At 42.2% G+C, this 25990-nt stretch overlaps 2 protein-coding genes across 6 annotated transcripts in view; both read left to right on the top strand.

Moving 5' to 3' along the window:
- Nucleotides 1–1045, top strand: part of TTC21B (tetratricopeptide repeat domain 21B) — a 33090-nt gene extending 32045 nt beyond the window's left edge. For 2 of the 3 annotated variants that reach the window (XM_033166390.1, XM_033166387.1), the window contains exon 29: nucleotides 110–1044. In XM_033166390.1, the coding sequence (XP_033022281.1) occupies nucleotides 110–187 (78 nt within the window). In that variant the 3' untranslated portion in view covers nucleotides 188–1044. Of the gene's footprint in view, nucleotides 1–109 lie in introns of all 3 variants that reach the window. The other variant, XM_033166391.1, reaches the window with a different exon arrangement.
- A 7326-nt stretch (nucleotides 1046–8371) lies between these two features.
- GALNT3 (polypeptide N-acetylgalactosaminyltransferase 3) lies at nucleotides 8372–23978 on the top strand. Of its 3 annotated transcripts, none has more exons than XM_033166376.1 (11): nucleotides 8372–8446; nucleotides 11447–12059; nucleotides 13134–13306; nucleotides 14906–15076; nucleotides 16078–16312; nucleotides 17232–17349; nucleotides 18073–18273; nucleotides 19400–19531; nucleotides 19636–19737; nucleotides 20735–20825; nucleotides 22114–22213. In XM_033166376.1, the coding sequence occupies exons 2-11, from the start codon at nucleotides 11542–11544 to the stop codon at nucleotides 22119–22121; spliced, it is 1749 nt and encodes a 582-aa protein (XP_033022267.1). In that variant the 5' UTR covers nucleotides 8372–8446; nucleotides 11447–11541; the 3' UTR covers nucleotides 22122–22213. The 3 variants fall into 3 exon arrangements, with proteins under 3 accessions (XP_033022267.1, XP_033022252.1, XP_033022260.1); XM_033166361.1 differs by lacking the exon at nucleotides 20735–20825 and adding an exon at nucleotides 23143–23978 and having other exon boundaries at nucleotides 8374–8446; nucleotides 22114–22266; XM_033166369.1 differs by lacking the exon at nucleotides 20735–20825 and adding an exon at nucleotides 23143–23978 and having other exon boundaries at nucleotides 8375–8446; nucleotides 14927–15076; nucleotides 22114–22266.
- Nucleotides 23979–25990: the final 2012 nt, after the last annotated feature.

Below are 25990 nucleotides of genomic sequence, written 5' to 3'. Positions count from 1 at the left end.
TGTAAACTGCCCTGAGATTTTCAGATATGTGGAGGTATACATACTTAATAAACAACAACAATAAAAAAATAACTTTACTGCTTACTATGGATATATTTTCTTCCAACAGGTTTTAGAACAACATCCAAACTACCCCAAGATCAGAAAGGAAATACTTGATAAGGCACGCGTCGCATTAAGAACTTGAACAATACTGCACGTATTTATCTTAAATGGTGGGGGGACAAACAGAGAAAGGTCTGTAAAACTATCTGTGTAGTTTGTGATGCTGCATGCTCAGTTAGTTCCCATTGAAAAAAAGTGGAGAGTACTTTTAGATTTATCTGTCTTCTGGAAGAGGCAGTTTTAGCACATAGAGAGTTCAGCAGATTTAAAAGATAATCAGTGTCTGTTACTACCCACCTGTAGGTATTGGCTACAGTCCAAATAAATCACTTTGGTTTAAGGGAACAACAGCCACAGCTGGAACGTCCTTTGAAGGTTGCTCTGTGACAGAGAGAGTTCCCAGCTGCACCCTCCTTCACTGGCCTTCGAACATCACCCTCGTAAAGGTGATTTATTTGGAGGACGGCCATGCTTTTGAAATGGTGTATAATCGGGGTGCTCAAAGGCAGCGGGGAGGAAAGACCGCGAGAATGTTTTATTTGTGTCTCACAGTTCTAACTGTTTTATTTTTGCAAAACGTTTTCCCAGCTGGAATCCCAGATCAAGCAGACCAAGACTAGAAAAAAATCCCTTCCCCTACCCCAGTTTATTTTACCAATGACTAATTTATTTTGCTGTTGTATACTTCATAAATCATTACATACCGGTAATTGCGCAAGGTGCCAGTAGTTTCCTAAGGATATATTTACTGATTACATACGTAACTTGCCATTCTTTCGAGATGTTCAGCCTCAACCATTCGGCAAGGTGGGTTAAGCTGAAACAATGTCCCTTCCCCTAAGGCTATCATACTGAACGGGAGGGATCTGAATTTCATTCTACCACGTTTATTTATTAGCTAATGGTATTTGCATGCTACTCTGCAATTATTATTATTTTTATAATTCGTAAAAATGATTTTAAAATACAGTATAAAAGGATTAAAAACACAATTACAACAAAGCACCTCTTGGCAGATAAAGCAGTAAAATCAGGGACAGACCAATTTAAAAACTTTAGCAAACCAGGGTTCTCAGAGTTTGAAATACTTTGATTGAAGATCTAGTTCTCCTCCATGCTTAGAGCTCCAAATTATTATTATTATTACTAGAACTTCTAGTAGAAACGACAACGTACTTAACTTCATTTGTATAATTCATTATTTGTATTATTGTGTAAAACTGTCTTTCATCAAGTGATTATTGTCAATGTAGCCTCAAAGAATTCCCATGGCTTCTTCTGAGAGGCTTGTTTCAGTGCCTGCAATTATAGCATATAGGACATAATTCAAGTGGACAGAGATATGCCTCACCTTTTTTAAATGCTGTATTTACATATGCTTTACCGGGCTTAGTTTGTTGCTAGTTCAATGCTTCTGTTTTGTTTTTACAGTTTTACTTGTTTTTATCATATGATTTGCATTTTTATGAATTTTGGTATTTTTCATGTAAACTGTACTGGATTACTAATTCGAAAAGAATGTATAAATGTCTTACATAAAATAAATATATTTCTTCAAATCTATCTTTATGTACCATATCCCATAATTTGGGAGCAATAGTTAAATAAAGGTGGGCCAGGGAAGGTGGGGAGAGGGGTTATTGGTTTGTTTTTGTTCTGCATTACAGTAGAAATGACAGAATGTGTTACACAACACCCATTAAAACACAGTTTAAACTAACGGATTTTTTTCACAAGAGGGTATGGGTCGTAACATGAACTTCTGCCACTTCCATCCACCTTAAACTTGATTTCCACTTCAAGACTGATGTTAAGATTTCACTGTTATAGTTCTTGCAGTTGATTGAAGGTTCCTCCCCCCACCCCACCCCGGTATGCTGTGGTATCCACATCCTCTGATTCAGATATGAAACTACCACCACAGTCTTTACTGAGTTCCGATTGTTGCTTCTTTTCCACTTTGTTCTTACCGGATCTAAACATAGAAATGGCTTTTAAGAGAAAAGCAAATTGACTCGCTGCATTACATAGAATTGCCCATATTTATCTTTGGAGATTATATTTGGATCTGTTTGTTTAAAACTCCATTTTCAGCTACCGGAGCTATTAATTTGAAGGCCGGCTTTTGTTTGAAAGTCCGTAGCTCCGTTCTCTGTTTCTGGACTCATCACAAAGAGCCTCTGTGTTACGGTTGTTTTCGTTTATCCAATTGCCTGTTTTGGACCCTCTTTCCTCCTGCTGTAGCTCACCTGGGCCTTCCCATGTCACAGAGGCTATCCGTTCCCAAACCTTCTAAGGAAAGAAAGGCAGTAAAACAGGCATAGGCAAACTCGGCCCTCCAGATGTTTTGGGACTACAATTCCCATCATCCCTGACCACTGGTCCCGTTAGCTAGGGATGATGGGAGTTGTAGTCCCAAAATATCTGGAGGGCCGAGTTTGCCTATGCCTGAAGTAAAACAACCTGTTCTGAGGGTGTTATCAACTGGCCCTCAGACAGAAGCCTGCCTGACACAAGGCAATGGCACACCTTCCCTATTGCCCATACAGAGACCTAATGGAGTGGCAGTTGAATCTTACTTCAACACGGATGATGGGATATCTACACCTGAGGGCATCAGGCTAGTTTGGGGGAGGGGTGGGTGCAGGATAAGCTGTCCAGTATACACAGGTATGTCTTTCCAACAGAAGCGAATAGCCCCAGGGCTTAGGGGAACAGCCAAGGAATTAAAGCCGATGCCTCCCAGCTTCTGCTGAGGGGGTTGTAACCCACAGACTAGCAGCTATGTCACGAGTATCAGGAAGCTGGCACACGTCCGCTAAGTGTCACATCTAGATGCATTACAGTCAATTCCAAGAGAGCTGGGTTAGCAGGCTAATTCTCAGGAGCTGCCAAGGCCTATTTTTTGTACAACATGTTTTCACCTAAATTGGCCACTGATGTAGAAGACCATCATCAACACATAAAGGCTCATCCCATGCCTTGGATTGCCAGTTTGCCTGAAATTCGTTTGCTTGGAAGATTCTGTGTTCCAATACATTCTCATCCAATAAGTTTTCCTATTATTTTCCTCTGCACTATCCATGCCACCCTACCATGGGCATAGCCAGGATTTATTTTTTGGGGGGGGCAGGCCTTATGGGTGGGGCAGAAATGAGTTATCTGCGGCGCAGTTGGTCAGTTAAGTATTTTTGTTTCCTTGGTGGGGGGCAGCTGCCCCCTTGGCTACGCCCATGCACCTCACCCCAATTGTTCGGGTTCACATGAGCCATCTGCCCTCCTGAATTCAGGATAAAAGAGTGACATTTTTCTAAGGGTGACCCTATTTTTTCCCTCACTGTTAAGTGGGAAGACTCCATTTGAGCTTTTAACAATATTTTTAGCAGCATTTTATAACTTAAGCCTCCTTTCTAATACATGGCCTTTGAATTGAAAGGACGAGAGAGAGAGAGAGGTCAGTTCAGTTATGTTAATGAAAAAGGAGTCCAGTATTCAGTATGGTGTTGCCTAGCAACTCATATTCTCTGCCTTTGAAGGAGGAAGGGAGTGTGTCTGCATTTTCTATTGCTCTCTTACACTGGAGATTCAAGCTTCCTATAGCAGCATATACACATATAGCTATGGATATACATACAACTATAGCAACCTCTTTATATAAGCTCTTTGTTAGCATACAGTATGCTTGAAATATTTTGTGTCCTATAGTTTCAAGGAATAGGTTCTCAGTCAAATTGTGTCTTTATGATCGTAGCTGCAAGAGAAACCAAAACGATCAATTCTATATTTTTCAAATCTAAACACAAGCAACCCCTACACTAGGTAGCTGAAAAATAAAACCCTTAAACACTGCATTTAGCATTTCAAAAGGAACTGTGTCTAAAGAACCGCAAAGATAGTGGGATGCACATTTTCCAAAGTGAAACCACAAATAATATTTTTTTTCCAAAAAAAAAATATTATGCAACAGTTTGAGATGCAATCTAGCAGTGGAAGTTTTGTCACTGACTTCAGTGAGAGATGTGCGGCAACAAAAATCATTATAGTAGGGTAGCCATAGGTACAAAAGGCGGGCAGGGCTCCTGCACCTTTGATAGTTGTGTAGAAGAGAAGATTTTAGCAGAGTTGCTTGTTATGCTTGCTACAATTCTCTTTTCTATTCAGCTCTTAAAGGTGCATATGATCCTTGTCCTCTTGCACGTGAGCCATGGCTCTGTGGTAAAGCATTTGATTGGCCTGCAAAGGACCCCGGTTCAAGAAAGTCCCTGGTCTGAATCCCTGGAGAACCACTGCCAGTCATTGTACTGAGATGATGGACCAATGGTTTGACATTGCATAAGGTATTTTCCTGTGTTCCTACTCTCTTAGGTTAGCATGATACGGTACAGTTCTGGGATTAAATATCAGAGTGTATGATAAAACAAAAACCATAAATTTACACACTTGCGTATGAAACAGCACTACATTGTTTTGGCAAATTGATAAATATTTAGTTTTTCCATTTGTCTTGAATATGCTGGGAAGTATTGGTTGTACAGAAGAAATGGAAGTGGAAGAAATAGGATGAAAGTAACAAGAAGAAAAGCTTTGCAGTTCTATGCATATTTACATGAATTCAGTGGTACTTCAGAGCAAACATACGCAGTATCATGTAGCACAAGAAGAGCAAAAAGCTGCTGTAGAGTCAGGGGCGTCGCTAGCCACTGGGCTGCTGGGGGCGGCAAGCCCAGTGGCACCCATGGGAGCGGGGCGTCGCTCCGTGCGCATGACGTCATGACGCATGCGCACGGAACAACGCCTCCGCGCGGGCCAGTTGGCCCGCCCCTCTCCCGCTGCGCTCCGTGAGCGGAGCCGTCCCGGGGAAAGGAGAGGGGTTGGGCCAGCGGGCCTGCCCCTGTCCTTTCGCCCCGGGCTCCGCTCCCTGAGCACAGCGGGCAGGGAGCGGCGCGGCGGCGCGTGGGGAGTGATGGGAGGGGCCGCCGCTTGTCACCCCACGTTCGTTCCGTCGCCCCGGGAGCAGCAGCACCGCACACACTGTGCGCCGCTGCTGCTCCCACGGTGACGGAGCGAGCGGCGGTGCGTGGGGGTGACTTGCGGCGGCCCCTCCCACCACTCCCCACCGGTCACCCAGGGAGGAGCAGCGCTGCAGGAACAGGGTGCTCGCTCGGCCGAGCGAGCACCCCGTCCGTGCAGCGCTGCTGCTCCCGGGGTGATGAGCGGCGGCGCGTGGGAGTGGTGGGAGGGGCCACCGCTTGTCACCCCACGTGCCGCCGTTCATTCCGTCGCCCCGGGAGCAGCAGCACCGCACACACTGTGCGCCGCTGCTGCTCCCACGGTGACGGAGCGAGCGGCGGTGCGTGGGGGTGACTTGCGGCGGCCCCTCCCACCACTCCCCACGCACCACTGGTCACCCCGGGAGGAGCAGCGCTGCAGGAACGGGGTGCTCGCTCGGCCGAGCGAGCACCCCGTCCGTGCAGCGCTGCTGCTCCCGGGGTGACGGAGGGAGCGGCGGCGCGTGGGAGTGGTGGGAGGGGCCGCCGCAAGTCACCCCCACGCGCCAAAATGTTACGCCCACCTAGGGGCGGTACGAGGGGCGACCCGCCCCCCGCCCCCACCCTACGACGCCCCTGTGTAGAGTATTGTTTAGGTAAAGGTAAAGGACCCCTGGACAGTTAAGTCCAGTCAAAGGGGACTATGGGGTTGCGGTGCTCATCTCGCTTTCAGGCCAAGGGAGCCAGCGTTTGTCCATAGACAGCTTTCTGGGTCATGTGCCCAGCATGACTAAACCGCTTCTGGTGCAACGGAACACCATGACGGAAACCACAGCACATGGAAACGCCATTTACCTTCCCGCCGCAGTGGTACCTGTTTATCTACTTGCACTGGCATGCTTTCAAACTGCTAGGTTGGCAAGAACTGGGGCAGAGCAATGGGAGCCCACCCCATTGCAGGGATTTGAACTGTTGACCTTCTGATCAGCAAGCCCAAGAGGCTCAGTGGTTTAGACCACAGTGCCACCCGCATCCCTACAGAGTATTATTTAACAGAATGAGTCTGTGTGTTTACTCATAAACAACTCCCACTATTGTCAATGGGGCTTGTTCCCCAAGTATGCATTTGATTGTTCATTTGGGCATTCCTGGTTCATTTCAGAGCAAAAATGCAGGCGAGATTAAAACATTAACAACTTTCCTTTGTATGGTGCTAGATTAATTTACATTTTAGCTCATACCATGCAGTGGTGTTGGCTAAGAAGTCACACAGCTCATTACATAAAGCCTAGTTGAAGGAAAGGTAAAGGTAAAGGGACCCCTGACCATTAGGTCCAGTCGCGGACGACTCTGGGGTTGTGGCGCTCATCTCGCTTTACTGGCCGAGGGAGCCGGTGTACAGCTTCGGGGTCATGTGGCCAGCATGACTAAGCCGCTTCTGGCGAACTAGAGCAGTGCACGGAAATGCACTTTACCTTCCCGCCGGAGCGGTACCTATTTATCTACTTGCACTTTGACCGAACTACTAGGTTGTTAAAATGGAGATGATTCATATTTTTGTGGAAAGAACTGAAATAATGTAAATACTTCTAAAAATATTGCAGCATCTGGTCAACATTACTTTTTTTAGTGTAATTTGAAAATAAAATGCATGCCAAACTAAATATGTATCTTTCTTTATAAATTATTCAAGCAAGCAACAATAACACTCTGTCTACAATTCATACTTGTTTCAATCTCAGAGCATCCTGTCAATTTCCACTGTTAAACAGTCCCTTGTCATTCCCAAGCATGCAGTTTTCCATTTTCCTTTGCACTATTTGTAGCTATTACAGATTTTTGAGCACTGAGTGTCTGACATCTCCAGCAATAAAATGTAGATTTTACAAAATCTTTGTGGTGACACCTGTGCAAAATTCTATTATTGTGTCTTCTAGATTCAAGGACCGAGTGATGCCTGCAGAGGCACTGCTAACATGTCCCTGTTCTTTTTGTTGCAGCCCCCTGATCTCTTGCCCCGTTCCCCATTTCTAAAAAAATCTCTTGTAGGTTGGCTGAGCATTCTGCAAAGAGTCCCAGGTGGAATCTAGACACATATTGAAAAAGCTGTGAAAATGCTTTTTTACAAAAATGCTTTGAAAAATATATTGAACTTGCCATAGCTCACCATCGCCATCTAGTGTCACATTTGTATAATGCACTTTACAACAAACTTAAAACGTTTGATTTGCAGTTTTATAGCTGAGTCCCCAGTCCCCTGCCACCTCAATGAGCTCAGAGGCAAATTTGTTTTCTCCCCTCAGAAAGTTGGCCTAAATTTGCATCTTGACATAAATTGGTGTACCTATTTCATGCAAGTTTATGTCATGGGTTTGTGCCTATTAAGTAAATGGTAAAGGACCCCTGAACAGTGAAGTCCAGTCAAAAGGTGAGTCATCTCGCTTCAGTTGGAAAGCATACCAGTGCAAGTAGATAAATAGGTACCGCCGCGGTGGGAAGTTAAACAGGCTATTAAGTTTCTAGCAATGTGCCCGGGTACCTGTATTCTTGATCCGCTTCAATAATGATCATATTGAACACTCCATCTCTACCTCCCATTCATATATCACAGCCACATCGATTTATCACCCTAAATTCGCCAGCGAACCTTTCCTTTTCGATTTACCCTCATTTTTCCAGCAGGGCCTTAAAAACACATAGCAAGGGCCATACAATTTTCCTTCCTTTTACTGCCTCCACGTTGCAACGAGCGTCGCAGGAAGACGAACGCGCTGCTCATCCCTGCATCAGTATGCTAAATTAATTTTGCTCTGGAGTTTCCATTGCTCGAGCACACACAAACACCCCTCCTCTGCCCCTCGGAAAGAAGCTTCACGTTCGGGAACCCCAGTAAAGAGTCGCCAAAGAAGCGCAGAAGAGGTGGAAACAACAGCGGCAGCGTCCGGGCAGCAGAGCCTCCAGGCGTCAAAAAGCCATAGAGGGCAGCGGAGGAGGAGGAGGATCATTCTAGGGCCTCCGTGCCTCCCGCGCCCGCCAGGGGCACGTGGGCCTGGGGCCTTCCGTTGGAGGAGCGGAAGGAGGGGCTGCGCGCGCGCCTTACCTGAGCTGCCCAGGTGTGCCACTCAGGTGAACGCCCTCCTCCTCGGCCCGACGCTCACCTGGGCGCTGCCGAGCCTCACGAAGCGGCCAATCGCAGGCCAGGGTTTTTCGCTCGCCGCCCTGGTAACGGAGCGCCGCCGCCGCCGCCGGGGAACGAGAGGGGAGAAGGAGGGAAGGAGGGCAGAGGAAGGCACGCTCGCTCCTTCCTTCCTTCCTTCTACGCCGACGCCGCTTTCTTCGCGTCTCTGGCACAGGTAAGGGGCGGGGCTTATTCTGCTGGGTGGCTGCCGGTGGAGGTCAATGAGAGCCCCCCCCCCGGGGGGGTGTCGCCCGCTGCCGTTGCTTCAGGGGCGAGCGTCGGTTGCTGGCCGTTTGCAGAAATGGCCATGTAGGCTGGGAGGCTCCGCGGCGCTCCGGGTTGGAGCGGTTGCGCCCTTCGCCCCCCTCCCCACCTCCTCCTCCTCCTCTCCCGCCCTATCCCGAGGTAACGAGGATTGTGGGGTTGGGTTTGCTAGTCTGGTTCTACTAGTCCTCTGGGTAGATTTTATATAGATCAGATACATCTATATAGTGAAGAGAGTGTGTGTGTGTGTATATGTGTGTGGGTGGGTGGGTATATATGTGTGGGCGGGTGGGTGTATGTGTGAGTGTAAGAAAAAGGTAAATGATCCCTGAAATGTATATGTGTATGTATATGTATATGTTTGTGCTTGTAGGGACTTGAGAGACTTGAGAGAGAGCCCCTGGGCAATGATGCCCTGTGGGCACATATAACTGCGTGAATGGGTATGTTTTGAACTCATGCCTTGTCCAAAGCCATAGGGGCCAACACCTAGGGGCCGAGGTCCCTTTGCTCCCCCCACCCCTCCCAAATGCAGTGTTTGAGTAAACTGCCCCCTGCCCAAGTGGATGGGCATTGCCATTCAACTGGTGTGTGGGTGTTGCATCATGTTATCAGTTATGCAGGGTGGTGCTTGCCTGCCCCCACCCCCAGTATTTTATTCAGGTTGGCAGCCCTGTCCTAGGAAGGATCCCCAACATGGGATGATCCTGAGGTACCCTTGCCAAGGGTGTTTTAAGGTGTGCTGAGATTAAGCATATGAAGTGCTTTGAAAAGTGCCATCGTGAAATAGTAAGGCTCTGAGCCCAGTGGGACTTGCTTCAGAGTAAGTATGCTTAGGGTTAGGTGGGGTCTGGTGTGTAAGGTTTATCATAGGACCCTAGGAAGTCAGGCCAATGGTCCGGCTGTGTTGCATTGTCTGAACTGTTGCAGCTGGCACTGCAGGCAGAGCCTCTTGTTATTGGACCTTTCTCTGCAAAGTTTTGGGATAAGAGATTTCAGGAGCCAGTTGTTAGGAAATAGCTGTGGGAGAGGGCAGCTGAACTCATGTCCTGCTTGTAGGCTTCCCTTGGGCACCAGGCTGGCTACTGTGAAAAACAAGATGCTGGACTAGATCTGCTTTTGGTCTAATCCTGCAGGATACTTGGACCAGGCCTGACTAAATTCAACTATAACAGGCATGTCCAACTCCCAAGAGACTGTGATCTACTCCCAGTATAAAAAACTGGCAGTGATCTACCAAAGGTGACAACTAAATTGGGGGAGATTTGCCAAGGGTTGTTTAGCTTTCTTGGGGGGGGGGGGAGGCCAGAGTTGTTGAGCTTTTTTTGAGAGAATCCTGAGTTCAGCTTTTTTGGGGGGGGAGGCCAAAGCTGTTTCTCAGTGATCACTTCCTAATCTACCGGTTCGGTAGATCACAATCTACAGGTTGGACATCCCTGAACAGCTGTAGCACTTTGTGTTGCTTGCAATGGTGCCCCCATGGGGATTAGGGTGGCCAGAGGTGGAGGAAGAAGTGAGCATCCTCCTGTACATTTTTAATTGTTGTGTAATATGTGGTGTTCAGTGTACTGAATGGGTGGGATTTTTGGTGTGTGTAACGTGCTGAAATTGTGCAGGAGAGACACAAGATATATACTGTATATATATTCCTGTACAAATTGCCGCTTGGGCAAACTATTAAAGGTTCAAAAGCTTTTTCTTAAACTCTGCCCAGCCTCAGAACAGAATGGTGTGCATTGTAAAAAAAGATTGTGAATAGGCAGCTCTGATCTTCCTTATCCTTCCAGGAACTGCTGTTGCTGGTGATGTGGAAGGTCAACAGAAGATGTTGACATAAAGAAGGGAGGTGTGTGTAGTTGTAGTTGGCTTTCCCATGACTCACAGGCTACACCACATTTTAGCTAGCTGATACATTTAGCTTTACAAGGCGGTGGTGATCTTTAGAATGTCATATGAGTACTAACTGCCTAACCCATGGATTAGCAGTAGTATCACATATGTAAAGATGTATAATTAATTTGTCATTTTCTGTAGTTGTAAGGGTGGGAATCCTAGGCTCAAGAAAATTTGAGGTTGGTTCCCAACTACATTGATTATTTTTTTGTCCTCCAGTCCAGACTACAATGCAAGTGCCTAAAAATTATCCCTAAAACCAAGACTGAACACACGCCATTGATCCTAAGGAAGTAAATCCCATTGAATCCAATAGAACTTCCTGTATAGTAAGTATTTTAGGATTGGAGCTTTAGAACTTTAATATTTCAGCTGATGTGATTTTTTTTTTAATATTCGAAATCTTACTATTGAAATATGGTGTTTTGGAGATTAATTAGGAGTTTATGAGTTGTAAGACAGTGCTTATTGAAGCTTAATTTTAAAGTTCCATGCACAAGTCCATTTTTTCCTGATGACTTTTGCTTGAAAGGAAAATGGTACATGGCATTTCTGCATTTAGGTTAGGATCAAGATGCATGTTTATGACCAATGAGATCTTGGCTCAGCCAGTGGTATACCATCAGTGTCAATTCACTTCATCTGACTGCAGTTAGTTGTATTAGTGTACCATCAGTATCTGTGATTAGGATATATACAGGGCGGAATAATACATTTTGTTTTATTTGTTAAGTATATGGGTCTTAGTACGTTTCCGGGCACAATTCAAAGTGTTGGTGCTGACCTTTAAAGCCCTAAATGGCCTCGGCCCTGTATACCTGAAGGAGCATCTCCAATACAAATTGTGGTAAGTTTAGAAACGAGAAGACAGCTTGAGTACTGTACAGAAAAGAATGCTATCCTGCTTTGCACAGGTTTTACTCTGTGCCTAATTAAGCGGACTCATCTATCCTTATGAAGCATTAAAGTGTCCATTTATACAATAGCATTTATTAACACTTAAAAAACCTTTCTGCAGATATGACCATTTTATGAAGCATCTAACTACCTCTATGAATAAAGAATAGCATCATTGGACAAGTGTGGACACATGTGGACAAGTGGAGGGTGGACATGATGGCTTATGTAAGGCTGCTAAGACGATTCACAATGAAACATTTGTCCCTGTGGAAACTTTGGAAGTTTACCTTCATTATTTTTATCTTCTTGATATTTTTGTTTCTGCTACAAAGAGAAGTTGGCATTCAGGATTTTAATGAGGAGCCTGGGAGCCCATCAAAAGATGGAAAGATTAATAATGTACTGGGTCTAGTATTAAAAGCTGTGAACAATATTAAAGTTGCAAAGCCAAAAATGCAGATTAAAGCGCCTATTAGGCAAACTCAAAAGGCAGGGCAGAAGCGCTGTTTACCTGGATCCTATACAGCAGCAGAGCTGACACCTCACCTGGATCGACCCCCTCAGGACTCTAATGCTCCAGGGGCTTCTGGTAAACCATTCAAAACAGTCAATTTAAGTCCAGCTGAGAAGAAGGAAAAAGAACGAGGGGATGAAAAACATTGTTTCAATGCTTTCGCAAGCGACAGGATTTCTTTACACCGGGATCTTGGACCAGACACAAGACCTCCTGAGTACGTTGAAGTATATTTGGATTTCTGGTCTTTAATTACATATGCAAAATATTGAAAAGGGGTTTTGATTCTCCATGTTCTTCATTGATATGTGCTTTGTCGCCACTATCATTAGCATAATTTCTAGTTACTTAATTTTGCATCGGTAAGTGTAAGTAGAGTACAGTAATCTTCTAATTATCTCCAAAGCAAATAATGCATCTAAGAAATTCAATAGATTGTGATGTAAATTTGTTTGGGCTTGGTGCCCTTTCACACACTTCCTTTAAGAAAGGGGTTGGAAATTAAAACTCACCAGTGGACCAGATCTTTATCTCCCTTACTCTATGCAGATTCAGGACCCCCCACCCCTCCCCGTCATCACAAGTGATTTCAGATGACATGGCACTTTGAGATCTCAATAGCCAATGGTTTGTCAGGATTTCAAAGCACAGCACAGGGCTCTTTGCAAGTACCTTTAAAATGGCACTGTGTTTTGAAGCCCAGACAATCAGTTGATTGTGGCAACTTCAGAATACTGCACAAGGCTATTTGCTACAAGTTGCTGAAGTGCTGCCAATCAGCTGATCAACGTCACTTCAGAAGCCCCCTTTGTCCTAGCCCAGCTGCCTTTTTGCCTTCCTACAACAGATGTTATATATGTTGTGAGGTGATTGGCAGATGGGTGTGGTTTAGCCAGAATGGCCTGTTTGGCCAAATGGGCAGGTCTAGCGAGCCTAGTTACGGTCTGAAGGTTCCCCATCCCTGTTTTAAGATGTATTGATGAAAGGATGCCCTTTTCTTTCATCACAAGTGTCTAATCCTTGATAAATTATAAATCCTGGACATTTTATGGTGGCAATTATTCTAAATTGCCACATGCCCCTTGTGATGTATTATTACAAAAACATGTTACTGTATTGTTAGGATACTCTGGAAACAATTGCTCCACACAGATCTTGTGCATGGCTTTTTATATTAGTATTGATGTGAGAAAGAAGTTCCGCCATACTTGCCAAGCTTTATCTTTGCCATATCGAAGTATCAGACTTATAATCCATTTTTTATTCCAAAAACTCTGTTTTTGTCATCTAGATGTATTGAGCAAAAGTTTAAACGCTGTCCTCCACTACCTACCACAAGTGTTATCATAGTTTTCCACAATGAAGCATGGTCTACTCTTTTAAGAACAGTTCACAGTGTGATGTATACTTCCCCTGCAATATTACTCAAGGAAATAATTTTGGTGGATGATGCCAGTGTAGATGGTAAGAACATACAATGTTTGTGTGTGGTTTTTCACATTTAAGTTTTTCATGTTATTTTGTGTTCCTGAAATATGCACTTTTTAAATAACAAAAACATTTATATTTATAAAGTATAAATATCTCTCAAATTGAAATGATTTGTGCTTTCTCTTTGTCTCAGTTCATGATCCTTAATGCTTAATTACATTAGGCATGATGTCTGAATTGACTATGGTTTATGAACAGCCACCAAACTAGAATGTGAAAACATGACTTGACATAGGTTTGCAAACCATGGTTTGTGCTAACTGGCTTGATGTGATATCTGAATTTATAAGAGCAATAGCTGTAATTTGCTTTTGTCTCAAGAGGCTGCTGCACTATGGAGACAGGAGTGAATTTACAGACTTGTGAAGCTGGTGATGAGTGGGTGGAAAATAAAGCAGATGAGAAACTCTAAATCATACTTTGTTGTTTGTACATTTGGAAGCTTAAACCATGGTTTGGCAGAGTATCCAACCTGAGCTTTTATCTTAATTAGTAGCTGTTGTTTTGGTGCATCAGCAGCCCCTTCTCTCGCCTTCCGTTATCTGCCAAAGAAAGAAAGCCTGTAGTTCTGCTTCACAGCAAGTAAAGAAAGACTGGCTCAGACACTACTTTCTACATGTGGTGGAAGTGAGAGAATGCCTTTCTCCCACGTCTGCCTGATGCATTTGCCCCACTACCATTGCCACCGTTACTCTTACAGGGCATAATATTTCAAAGAAACCTATGCACACATGACCTAGACAAATGATTGTTGCCTATAAGCATTGGATTGTACATGCATATAGGACCCACTGGAATGTTAGTCTCCTTTGTGAACGGCAGAAGGAGGGCTCCTGCTCTCTACAATCTGTGCATGGTGGCAATGAGAGAAAGCATTCTCTGAACTAGCCAATTGACTTGCTATCTTGCAGCAGTCTTAAAGGGACAGTCTAGGTCAGGACCAGGCAAATTTCCCCTCTTTTTTCCCCCTTCAAAATTATGAAAGATACCTTTAAAGAGGCTAATTTAGTCATGAAAAGAATTCAGTAGTGCCCAACCTACTTCATAAATGTGGTATGGGTAACTAATGTTATTTGACTCCCCTGCCAAACAAGTAAAACTTGTTCTGTTTCCATCAGTAGAATGCTTTTCAGTAGATTGTCTTTTTAAAAAATATATCAAAGAAGTGGATGGTTGGAAGGGACCCTGCAAATCATCTAATCCACCCCCCTGCAATGCAGAATATGCAGCTGTCCCATGTGGGGATCAAACCTGCAACCTTGGCATTATGAACACCATGCTCTAACCAACTGAGCTATCAAGAAGATATGATAACTTGGCAAATTCATCTTTGTATAGAACTAATTTTTTTACTGCTTTGTGCTAGAAATTGCACACACACCCCAAATTTGGGTTTCTGTTGTATTTGGGGCCATATCTCCCTTCCTCCATTCTTCAATAAAAGCAGATGCTCTTGTCCCTTCAAACTGAAACTACAGGCATTTCAGAATAAATGTATTTTGACTTTCCTTTTATTGAGTGGCTAGTAATGAAAAGTGAACTTAACAATTGCCTTTTATTAAATTGGCAAAGACTGTCTTGTTGTCTTTTTAGAATACTTGCAGGATAAATTGGATGATTATGTGAAACAATTCCAGATAGTTAAAGTTGTCCGACAAAAGGAAAGAAAGGGGCTCATCACTGCTCGATTATTAGGTGCTTCAATAGCAACTGGAGAAACCCTCACTTTTTTGGATGCACACTGTAAGTAATAGTGTTGGACTGTAATAGTGTTTAATTAGCTAACAAATATTAAACAATTTCCTTTTCATATTGATTTCTTCCTTGTCCTGTTTTAACTGTTTTTCTAACAAATAACACTATAGAAGCATTGCTGTTGAAAATTCATAGCTTTTAAAAATATGGAACTGATTGTGGAAAAACTGTTTATTTATTTAACTAAGGACAGCTTTTACACAAATGCACATGAATCTCGGGAGAAAGCCAAAACTAGTCAATTTTAAAAATATCTAATTTGTGTTTAGGACTGAAGTTTGGGACGGGAAAAATCAAAGTTCATTTTCATTTCATGCTAGGCATATTTTTAAGTGCCATACTTTTCATTTGATCATGTATGTGATATTTCATGGCAGGTAGCTGTAAGTTAACAATATTTCCAGCATACATGTGGATTTTTAAAAATAACAGAGCAATCCTATGTAGGTCTACTCAAACAGGACCCGGGTGGCACTGTGGTCTAAACCACCAAGCCTCTTGGGCTTACTGATTGCAAGGTCGGCAGTTTGAATCTGCTCGATGTTGCTCTGTCCCAGCTCCTGCCAACCTAGCAGTTTGAAAGCATTCCAGGTAGATAATTTGAAAGCAGGTAGATAAATAGGTACCGTTGCGGCAGGAAAGTAAACAGTGTTTCCATGCACTCTGGCTTTAGTCGCAGTGTCCTGTTGTGCCAGAAGAGGTTTAGTAATGCTGGCCAACTGACCCAGAAAGCTGTCTGCAGACAAACTCCAGCTCCCTTGGCCTGAAAGCGGAGATGAGCGCTGCACCCCATAGTCAAATTTGACTGGACTTAACCATCCAGGGGTCCTTTACCTTTACCTTACTCAGAATTCAGCGCGTCTTACTTCCAAATAAATGTGCATAGGATCACAGCCTAAGTGAAATTAAAATGTTCCTGTAACTGCTTTTATGAAAGTGGATAAATCCAGCATTATAAGCATTATTTTACCTCCTGTTTCCTCTCCCAGGTGAATGTTTCTATGGCTGGCTAGAGCCATTGTTGGCCAGAATAGCTGAAAACAATACTCGTGTCGTAAGCCCTGACATTTCATCTATAGATCTAAATACATTTGAATTTATGAAACCTTCTCCTTATGGTCAAAACCATAATAGAGGGAATTTTGACTGGAGTTTGTCGTTTGGATGGGAATCTCTTCCTGAACATGAAGGCAAGAGAAGGAAAGATGAAACGTACCCTATTAAGTAAGCAATGAAACTTAAGTTTTTCCCGTTTACAAAATCTTTACTTGAAAATATTGTTCCAAAGAATAATCCACATGTAACTTTTTTCTTTTTGGTTAAAAGAGAAAAAGAATTGCCAAAGGATCAGAGAAGCTCTGTCTTCTACATCTTGTATTCTTTTCACATGGTACTTCAGGTTTTAAACATTTTTTTTTCAAAGAACTCTTGAAATTTTAAGCGTTAGTAGGACCTGAACCACTTCAAATAAGCATTTTTTGACTGAGGTTTGCTATAACAAAAGCCCAAGTAGTGGCTTCCTTGGCTTTGGAGGTAGGATGATGGGATCATCTGAACTGTAAGAGAAAAAGTTGGCATCCCTAATTGAAGCTGTTTGTTGTTCTGGGTTTAGGATTTCTGTGCCGTTACGGAATGCAGTTTACATATAGCTACTTGATTTCATTGAAATTTGCCTTAGAAATGGAGGTGGGGCATATATGACTGATTAAAACTTGGGAACATATTCTCCCCCTCCCCTTTCAGTTGAGTTGAGCAATCCCTACCCCCGCCCCAAATTGGACTGTTTCATTGTAGTAATACAACTACTGCACAAGTCACATTTCAGAAGGAATTTATTCCCAGGACAGTTGTTGGCTATTTAATTGTCCTGGCTTTGAAATGGATGCTAATGTGCATATAACTCATGGTAGCAGCTTCTCTATAACCCCAAATAGTAGCCAAACATTTTCACTAATGTGTTTCCCTCTGCTGTTGGCTGTTTCCCTTTGCTGATGGTTCATAAACTGTTGATTGCCCATTTACCAGGCTTTCCTGAAGAGGGATGGGCTTTGGGATCTTAAAAAGAAGAATAACAGGCTTTCCCCAGGTTGGGAAATTGCTAGCTTCATGAAATATTATTCCTCCCCTCCTTTCTTTTTTGCAGAACTCCCACTTTTGCAGGAGGCCTCTTTTCAATATCAAAGGACTACTTTTACAAAGTTGGAAGCTATGATGAAGAAATGGAAATATGGGGAGGAGAAAATATAGAAATGTCTTTCCGAGTAAGTTTAGAGACACAATATTCACATGAAGGTGCAATGACAAAACCTCTGTTGCGTTTCACCAGATGAGCTTGGTCTTAGGCTAATGATAACCTGGAGGGAGAAACTATTGTAGAGTTTAGGGATGGAAGGATCTCTCCATTTCAGTCCTCATTTTTCCAGTCTTAAATTTGTTTCTTAACATTTTGGAACAGTTTGTGATTTATTTATTTTTTAATATCCTCATGAAAACAGACTGTAACAGGGCAGGGCATGCTTATACACACTCTGCCGATTCCCGCAGGGGCCAGGCACAGAACCCCCACATGAAATGGTGTCCGCTTGTACTTGTTTATTTGCTGGAGCCACGCATATGCGCAGTTGTGCGCTAGTTGATTGCATGTAAGGGGGGGGGGACGCCTGTAAATATGAATTTTGAATAATGCCTGTGTTTCAGTTTGCATATTGTAATGGAAAATGGGTAGATTCATATTTAAATGTGGGCTGAATTGGATCTCTCCCCATCCCCATCCCTAGTAGAGTGGTGTCAGGTGCTTGGTTGGTGCATCAGTATTGCAAAAATAACTTACTTAAGATGGAAATGTTTTCTTTCCCTGTTGCATGTAGGTTAGGTAGACAGGGTTTGATTTCAGAAAGCATTTTTATACAAATGCTTCTAGAGCAATATTACCTGCTATCTGGTGAATCTGTTAAAGGCTGATAAGTAACACTGTTATTTTTCAGGTGTGGCAATGTGGGGGTCAGCTGGAAATCATACCTTGCTCAGTTGTGGGCCATGTATTTCGCAGCAAGAGCCCCCATACCTTTCCAAAAGGGACTCAAGTGATCACCCGTAATCAAGTTCGTCTTGCAGAAGTCTGGATGGATGAATATAAGTATATATTTTACCGGAGAAACACAGAAGCAACAAAAATAGTTAAACAAGTAGGTGACGATGGTGGTGGTATTAGAAATCAGTTGCTGCACTGAAGTTCTTGGTGAGCAAAAATTATTTATTGTGAAAATATATAAACATAGTAGGCACTCTTTATTCAATTTGCTCTGCTTGGCAATATATTGAATAGATTCAGTAGTGCCCATTACCTCTTCATTTAATCTTTTATACAATACCTCCCTGAAGCTCTTTGAACTAGAGTAGTGCCATTAATTGCATCCACCAACTTCTAGTAGGAATGAGGGGGGTCTTTCTCAATAATTCTCTTTAACAATCAGTTGAATAATATATGTGAAGTCTAAAAGAATGACTAAAAAGTATCTTGATTTTACTAAAGCAATATTAGGCAACTAAGATAAATATTAGAAGGCTAGTACCAGGCAGTATCTGTAAGATGCAATGATGACAAACAGCTTGGATGACTTTAAAAAACAAATGCACAGAGTATAAGGCTATGTTCTACCTCTACTGTCAATGGCAGTATACATCTGAATGCCAGCATCACAAATGGGGAGAGTGCTATTGCACTCAGATTTTGCTTATGTGCTTCACGTAGGCATCTAATTGGCTGCTGAACCTAGACAGGACTTTGACTTGGTTCAGTAGGTTTTTCTTACGTCCTCAAAAACCCCAAATTGGCCAGTTGTTTAGGGAGAAAATAAGTTGGTGATTTTAAAAATGGATGGCAAAGGATAATGTAGATTTGCACCTCAAGTGTGCTTGTGTGTATTCCTGGCTCTATAAGTTTATGTCAATTATTTACTTATTTATATATATGAGAGAGAGAGAGAGAGAGAGAGAAGGAATTATTAGGTGATTATTTAGGTTGTTGCCACCATTGTTGGGTAAGTGGTGTTTCTTGCTCCACTTCTGATTCTTTGGGGATACATGGAAAAGGATAATTTGATCAGAACATATAATGATTATAGGAAATGTGTTGAGGGCTGCAAGAAGTTGAGTGGCTTCTAAATGGACCTCCAACCTCTATTTTCCTTATTAAAAGATACTCTAAAGCTTGTTTAGCTAATTTGCAAATTCCCTCTGTGTTTACTTTCAGTAAAAAGTATTATTTGTGATTTGGTTTTGTTATAACACTGTTTAGTATTGTTTCAACAGAAAACATTTGGTGACCTCTCAAAAAGATATGAGTTAAGGCAACAATTACAATGTAAAAACTTTACGTGGTACCTTAGCAATGTTTATCCTGAGGCATATGTACCAGACTTGAATCCTCCATTATATGGATTTGTGAGTATGCTTTTCTTTTATACAAGAAGAAATAAAGCAAATGTGTAGAGGATTTAACTATGCTATTCTGTACTTACATTTCCATTTTTTTTTACATTCCTTAGTTAAAAAATATTGGGAGAAGAACATGCCTGGATGCTGGAGAAAATAATAATGGTGGCAAGCCATTGATTATGTATACATGTCACGGGCTTGGAGGAAACCAGGTAAAATGTTGCATTCGGTTTTTATGTAACTGTGCAGATAAGCACAGCAATGCGTTTTCAGATCATGTTTTAAATTTATCAGGGTCTCATGCCTAGAATATCTACATGAAACCACTAGGTGGGGTTATCCAGAGGTTTGGAGTAAGTTGTCAGCAGTATGAGGACACTCAACTCTATTTCTCCTTTACATCTGCTGGTGAGGCAGTGGAAGTAATGGACTGGATGAGAGCCAACAAACTGAAACTTTGTTCAGTGAATGGTTCCCTAGACCGGATGGGTAGGAGATTGCTCTTGATGTGGTTACACTTCCTCTGGAGCAGGTTCGTAGCTTGGGGGTACTCCTGGATCCTTTGCTGTCGCTCGAGGCTCAGGTGGCCTCAGTGGCCCGGAATGCCTTCCATCAGCTTTGGCTGGTGGCCCAGCTACGCCCCTACCTGGACAGGGATAGCCTAACTACTGTTGTCTATGCTCTGGTAACCTTAAGGTTAGATTACTGCGTTGCGTTACAAAGAGCAAGGAACTCTTTAAGGGCAGCACCAAATTTGGTGCCATCCCTATGGTTAGAAGTTACTGTGTAATCACTGTTTTATTTGGGAAGCCTGGTGTTCTTTATGTTCCTGTTTGAGTGTGTATATTGTAAGCATGTCTCTCATTTAAGGTATTCAGTATAAAAGAGGGCATTGTGTTAGGGGGGAGTAACCTACCATTGCCATAGATGCAGTGGAACCCAACTCTCAATTTGAGTCTCCTTCCTCTGCAGAGTCCACATCTTTTATAACCTCACGCTAATAACTTGGATGACTTCCATAATGCTATATACTGCCTTGGTTACACTAGTTCCTTGACTGTCTCTGCCATGCACTCTTCATCTCTCTTTCAGCTTTTTGTCTGCTTCTGATCTATTCTTCAGGAACACTCTTCATTTCTGCATTGTAAACTTAATAATCTTTGCTCTTTCCCTCCCTCTTTCTTCTGCTGCTTTTTCCTTTGTCTTCAGAACTTTTGCTGTCAAGGAGGAAACCAGTGGGTGACTAAGCAACCAGGCCTGAGTCATCTGTCCTGTCATACTTACAGCCTCATGCTGGGAGGTTAGAGTGGTCTTCCCTATGCTAAAACCACCTACCATTTTAAGCCTATGTACATTCCTAGATGGCTGAACTTCTAACAAACACTTCTCGGTGCACAACTTGTGGAGCAGAGATGGTTCAGAACATACCGCAATCCTTGAATGTAGCACCTCTGGAAATGTAACTAGGCGTTTCAAGTCATAGTTAATTTCATTCAACAAAAAAACACTCCATTTTTATGTAAATTACCCTATCGTAAAAGGTACTGTAGTGGCAAATAAGAAAGCTACATATCCAATGCTGAAACTATCAATTGTCCATCAAAAGATATGGACAATAATTCCATTGTTTGATTCCTTAGTTGTTACCTAGTAACTTGCTGATCTCAATGGTCTCTCCTATTAAATAGTATTTGTTTTTGAATTTCATACTATTAGTTTGATACAGGAAGAGAAGAACAATCTGGTATCTTATATTCGTTTAATAGCATATATATTTATCCTACCAATCCTCCCAAAGGAGGTCCAGGGCATATTGCAAGTGTCATTATTTGCCGGGTCTACATCAGTGTTGGCAAGGGTGTCATGCCAGTGGAAGGAATTTCACTTTATACTGTTAAAGCAGTGCTGGCACACAATGGCTGGACAGCTGCTTCTATCCCTTGCAATTGGTAGATGCCTTGGATATGATCTCACCAAAGTTAAGCACTGAAATCAGTGTGGCTTTAAAAGCACTTACTTTGAGTTGGTAGCATCTCTCAGTTGCAAGAGTTTGTTAACTCTAGGATCCTTAGACATTGCACATACTTTTCATACTGATTCTGGGTTAGATCCAGAATGTAGTGAATGGAAAGACTTCCTGTATTTGCTGTTCATAGAAGGGACCAAAGTCAAGCAGAAGCTGCTCCTCTAGAGTAAGGCAGGGGAAGGCAGTTTTCACCTATTCTCCCTGCAGACCCCAGTGCCACTTCCTATATTGTTCCAGAGAGCCTCCTACCTTCCCAAGCAGTTCCGGGATCTGCTCTGTACAAATTAGTTTCATTGGGAATCTGCCACATAGCTATCTCTCCTGCCTCGTCTCTGAGTAGGAGGCAGAAGGGAAACTAAAATCTTTCCATTTTCACCCTACTATTTTTAGTGACCTGCATTATATCCCACTGCATTTGCCATATGCCCTTGTCATGGTTTAGATATTGTGTATAAAGCACTCCACCTGCAAAGCATCAAGCATGGAGTTCAAAGGGATGCAGTGAATTTGTATGGTTGAGTTTTGGGTGATATTTCCATGACTGAATTGTTTCTTTATATAGTACTTTGAATATTCTGCACATCATGAAATTAGACACAACATCCAGAAGGAGCTGTGCCTGCATGCTTTAGCAGGAGAAGCACAACTTCAGGACTGTGGCTACAAAGGGAAGAACAGCAAAACCCCTCCAGAAGAGAAATGGGAGATCCGAGAGGTACTCTCAAATAAATTCTGCCAAGCAAAAAGAGAACGTATAGCTTTTGTAGTTTGGAGCTGCTAGTTAATTACCGGTAAATGTGGAGGAGGAGTTTTACATTTACGTGTCCTGTTCCCATACGATAGGCCAGCTACAGGATCAAGTTCTTCTTAGAGATATTTATTGTTGCATATAAGCTCCTCTGTGCAGTTCCTTGTCCCCCAGTCTGAAGCTTGGTACATACTTAGAATGACTGTTTTCTTCAGAACATGTGTGAGGTTTTCCAGCTCCTTCCTGGTAGCTGAAAAGTTCTTCAGATGTGCAGGAAAAGCTGTAGTTCTGAGCCATATGTAAAAACTTTCTAGGTCTCATTCTCCCTTCTCCTAGTACCTCTCAAGAACAGCTCTTTACAGCCATGTTTTTAGATACCTTTGCAGAACAGTGAACCCATTATGATAAAGGGAAGCATTTAAAAAAAAATCAAATATAGCTACCTTTAACCCACTGTAAGCCTCTAGGATATAGCAGGTTCTAAATTCAAAGATGTAAATATAGCTGCAGCTTTCAGCACTGGGGGATTTGTTGCAGAATCATCAGTCTTTGTCAGCATTGATAGAATTTTGTCTCTCCAAGTATGCATGAAGTCTACAAAATCTTGGCTGGATTAATGGGCAGAACTAGAGAGACGGTGTGATATAGTATACAGTCACCTGTCATACTTGGATTGGGCAGAGCCAGTTTCAAATTCCCACTCAGCCCCAAAGTTTACTGAGTGACTCTGCATAAGCCACTGTATGGCCCAATCTACTTCACAGCATTGTTATAAGGTTAAAGTTAATCTTCTTGGGGGAAAAGTAATATAAAAATGTGTCTTCTCTCTCTCCACTTTTCTAGGACCAGTCGTTGTACAACGCAGCCTTAAAGATGTGCCTGACAGGAAATAAAGAACATCCAAGCTTGGTGCCGTGTAACCCCTCAGACGTCTTCCAAAAATGGATTTTTAGCCGAAACAATTAAGTACTGGTAATTAGGAGATGTTTTAAATGGGAACTGTATCTCCTTCAAAATTATCCAGGTTTAACTTAAATTATGCAGAGTCATCTTAACTGTAAAAAAATAAATAAAGCATTTTTACTTCAAAATTAAAATGCACAATTTAACTGGCAAGAAACCCAAGGAATACTTAGGTTTCTTGATGCTTAAAAAAATGTTTACAAATATTGGAAATTATATTTCCAGTATATATATATATATATTTGTAAAACCTCTGTCTTTAAGACACAATTCTCATTGGTTTGGGGATAGTTTGTAATTGTTTTACATACCTGCATTCACAAACACATTCTGGTCAATAACTGAAGAAACTTGTTGATAGAGGTTACGGGAGATGATTTTTTTTCTATATTATCTGAAAAATAGAGTGCCTTATAGGTGTTCTTTATAATTTAAACTGTGACAGCTTTCCTTAAATGACCATCCGTGGTTTACACATTGATCTAGTTGGCTCAGTGTTTATTGCAAGAAATATCTATGAAGTTTATCAATTCTTCTGAAACTATGAAGTTCTATTACCACTCCAATGAATAATACGTTCTTGGTGTTAGCCCCTTGCAAACCTTTTGGGTCTTTGTACGCTGCTGTTTTTGGTGTTCTGTTGTTCATTATGCTTATCAGTGATGAGCTTTGTATGTTTAAGATTTCTGAAACTGATTACAAAATTGTTCTCTTTTGGTTGAAAAGGTGTTTATTGCTTCTCCTGATATATCACATTACTTGCTTCTTAGACAATTCTAGCATCTCTCATTTTTTTATATTATGCATGGCTTCCAAGTTTCCATATCTCTAATTCCTATTTTCCTCTTTCACATGTTCATAATTCAAAACATGACCTTTTTAATTCAAAACTATTGCAAAGCATTTTAAATAACTGGTGTCTTTCATCAGAAATTTATAATGTTTTAACTGAACCTGCTGGGTTTAGAGTCAGGATTATTTGCTTTCTACATGCAAGGAATTTTAACAAAATAACTTATAGTTGCACATTCTGTGATTAAACACCTTAATTAAGAGTCAGTATTCAGCACTTTTTGCTGCTTAATGTGATGGGTCAACAATGCTGAGAAAAACAGAGGGATTTTCAAGTACAATGCTACATCAGCTCATGGATTTTCGCTCGTGCAACTAGATTCTTCCCCCACACCCTCCACAAATCTGCTTTAGAGGGTTGGGGAGAGCCCCTGGAACAGATTTAGGGGGCATGCTGGGGAGGAGAACATTACATTGTGATAGAATCAGACAATTGGCATTAGATTTGATGCACCCTTAGCAATTAAACCAAATAAAATAAAAGCTCACTCTGTGAATAATTCCTCTAGCATTTAAGAGGGGGGAACGGATGCCACCCTGGAGGAGCCTTTTTTCCTGAGCATTGCAGGCATATATTTGCTATTCATTCATAGATTCCTGTGCTGTGTTTCATGTGCACACAGAGACCTTACAAAGTTGGCCCCAGCTCTTCCCCATGGAGGAGTTAAGAGGTTTGCCACCAGAAATGAAAATTGCTCGTCACCCCAGACATATGCTCTTGTGGGCCTTTCTGGATCCAGCCAAAGCATTTTTTGTGGCCTTCAGATCTTTTGGGTTACAACTCCTGTCAGCCCCAGCCAGCATGGCCAATGTTCAGGGGTGATGGGGGGGGCTGTAGTTTAAAACATTTGGAGGACATTAGATTGGGGAAGGTTGTTACAGCACTTGTCATCTCAGAAGATGATAAAGCAGTTTTCTTTATTTAGGTATCTGTGGTTTTAAACAAAGAAGTAGATGTTGCAACTACTTGAGGCCTTGCATATACACTATTGAAAGCTTATTGTTAAGATGCTGCTTCCATAAGCTGAGTTTTGCAATGTGGCAGATGGTTGAAGCAAAACTATTGTTCTTCCTTAAAAGTATGCTTTCTGTTTATACAGTGGTTTTCCTCTACTTTGTTGATTTGGTGTTTAAGTCACAAAGTTAACTACTACTTTTTCTTCCTCTGTGCTTGCATTGCCCCAAACATTCAACCAAAACTATAAACAGGCTATAATTATGACTTCATAGCACTTCAACGTTATATTTTTATCTTTTCCGCAGCATGCAGTTCTGTTGTGTCCCTACCCTACCACCACACTGGTCTTCCATCTGATTTAAATGTGATACATTTAACTAGAGTTGTTCTAGGCTGAGTTCTTAATTCTTCCTTGTACTCCTAAGTATTTATTTCAGGTATATGTGATATGCTGTACAGAACGCCTTTAATTTTGTTTCATAAACGTAATAAAATAAAATAAAATAAAAATTTGATGCAAAAGCTACTTTGGAATTTTGGGTGTGTGTGCAGCTTTCTGTTTCTTTGCTTGGGTTTGAGAGTGCTCCAGTGACTTTGTATGATGTTCAAAGCCACTAAGAAAGGAAACACAAGAAACCTTGGCAACGGCAGCAGCACTGCCCTGGTACCAACCAGGAACAAATGTTTGGCAGTTCTGCAGGCAAAGTGTAGCCATGTTTGTGTATTTGTATTGCTGACTCTTGGCATGAGGGAGCAGGCAGCCTGATGCGGAATTAATCTGGACTATCCAGATTAATTTCTAGAGCATCCTTTGGACGTTTGAAAAATGAATCTATTGCAAATTACGGAGTCAGTCCCATAGACACAGGCCTGTAGCCGTAACATGGTTGCATGCCATCGTCTAGAAGCTACAGCGTC

Source organism: Lacerta agilis, chromosome 1 (assembly GCF_009819535.1).
Source record: "Lacerta agilis isolate rLacAgi1 chromosome 1, rLacAgi1.pri, whole genome shotgun sequence".
NCBI lineage: Eukaryota > Metazoa > Chordata > Lepidosauria > Squamata > Lacertidae > Lacerta > Lacerta agilis.
The sequence above is the reverse complement of the archived record's forward strand: the minus strand, read 5'-3'. Positions and strand labels throughout refer to the sequence as shown.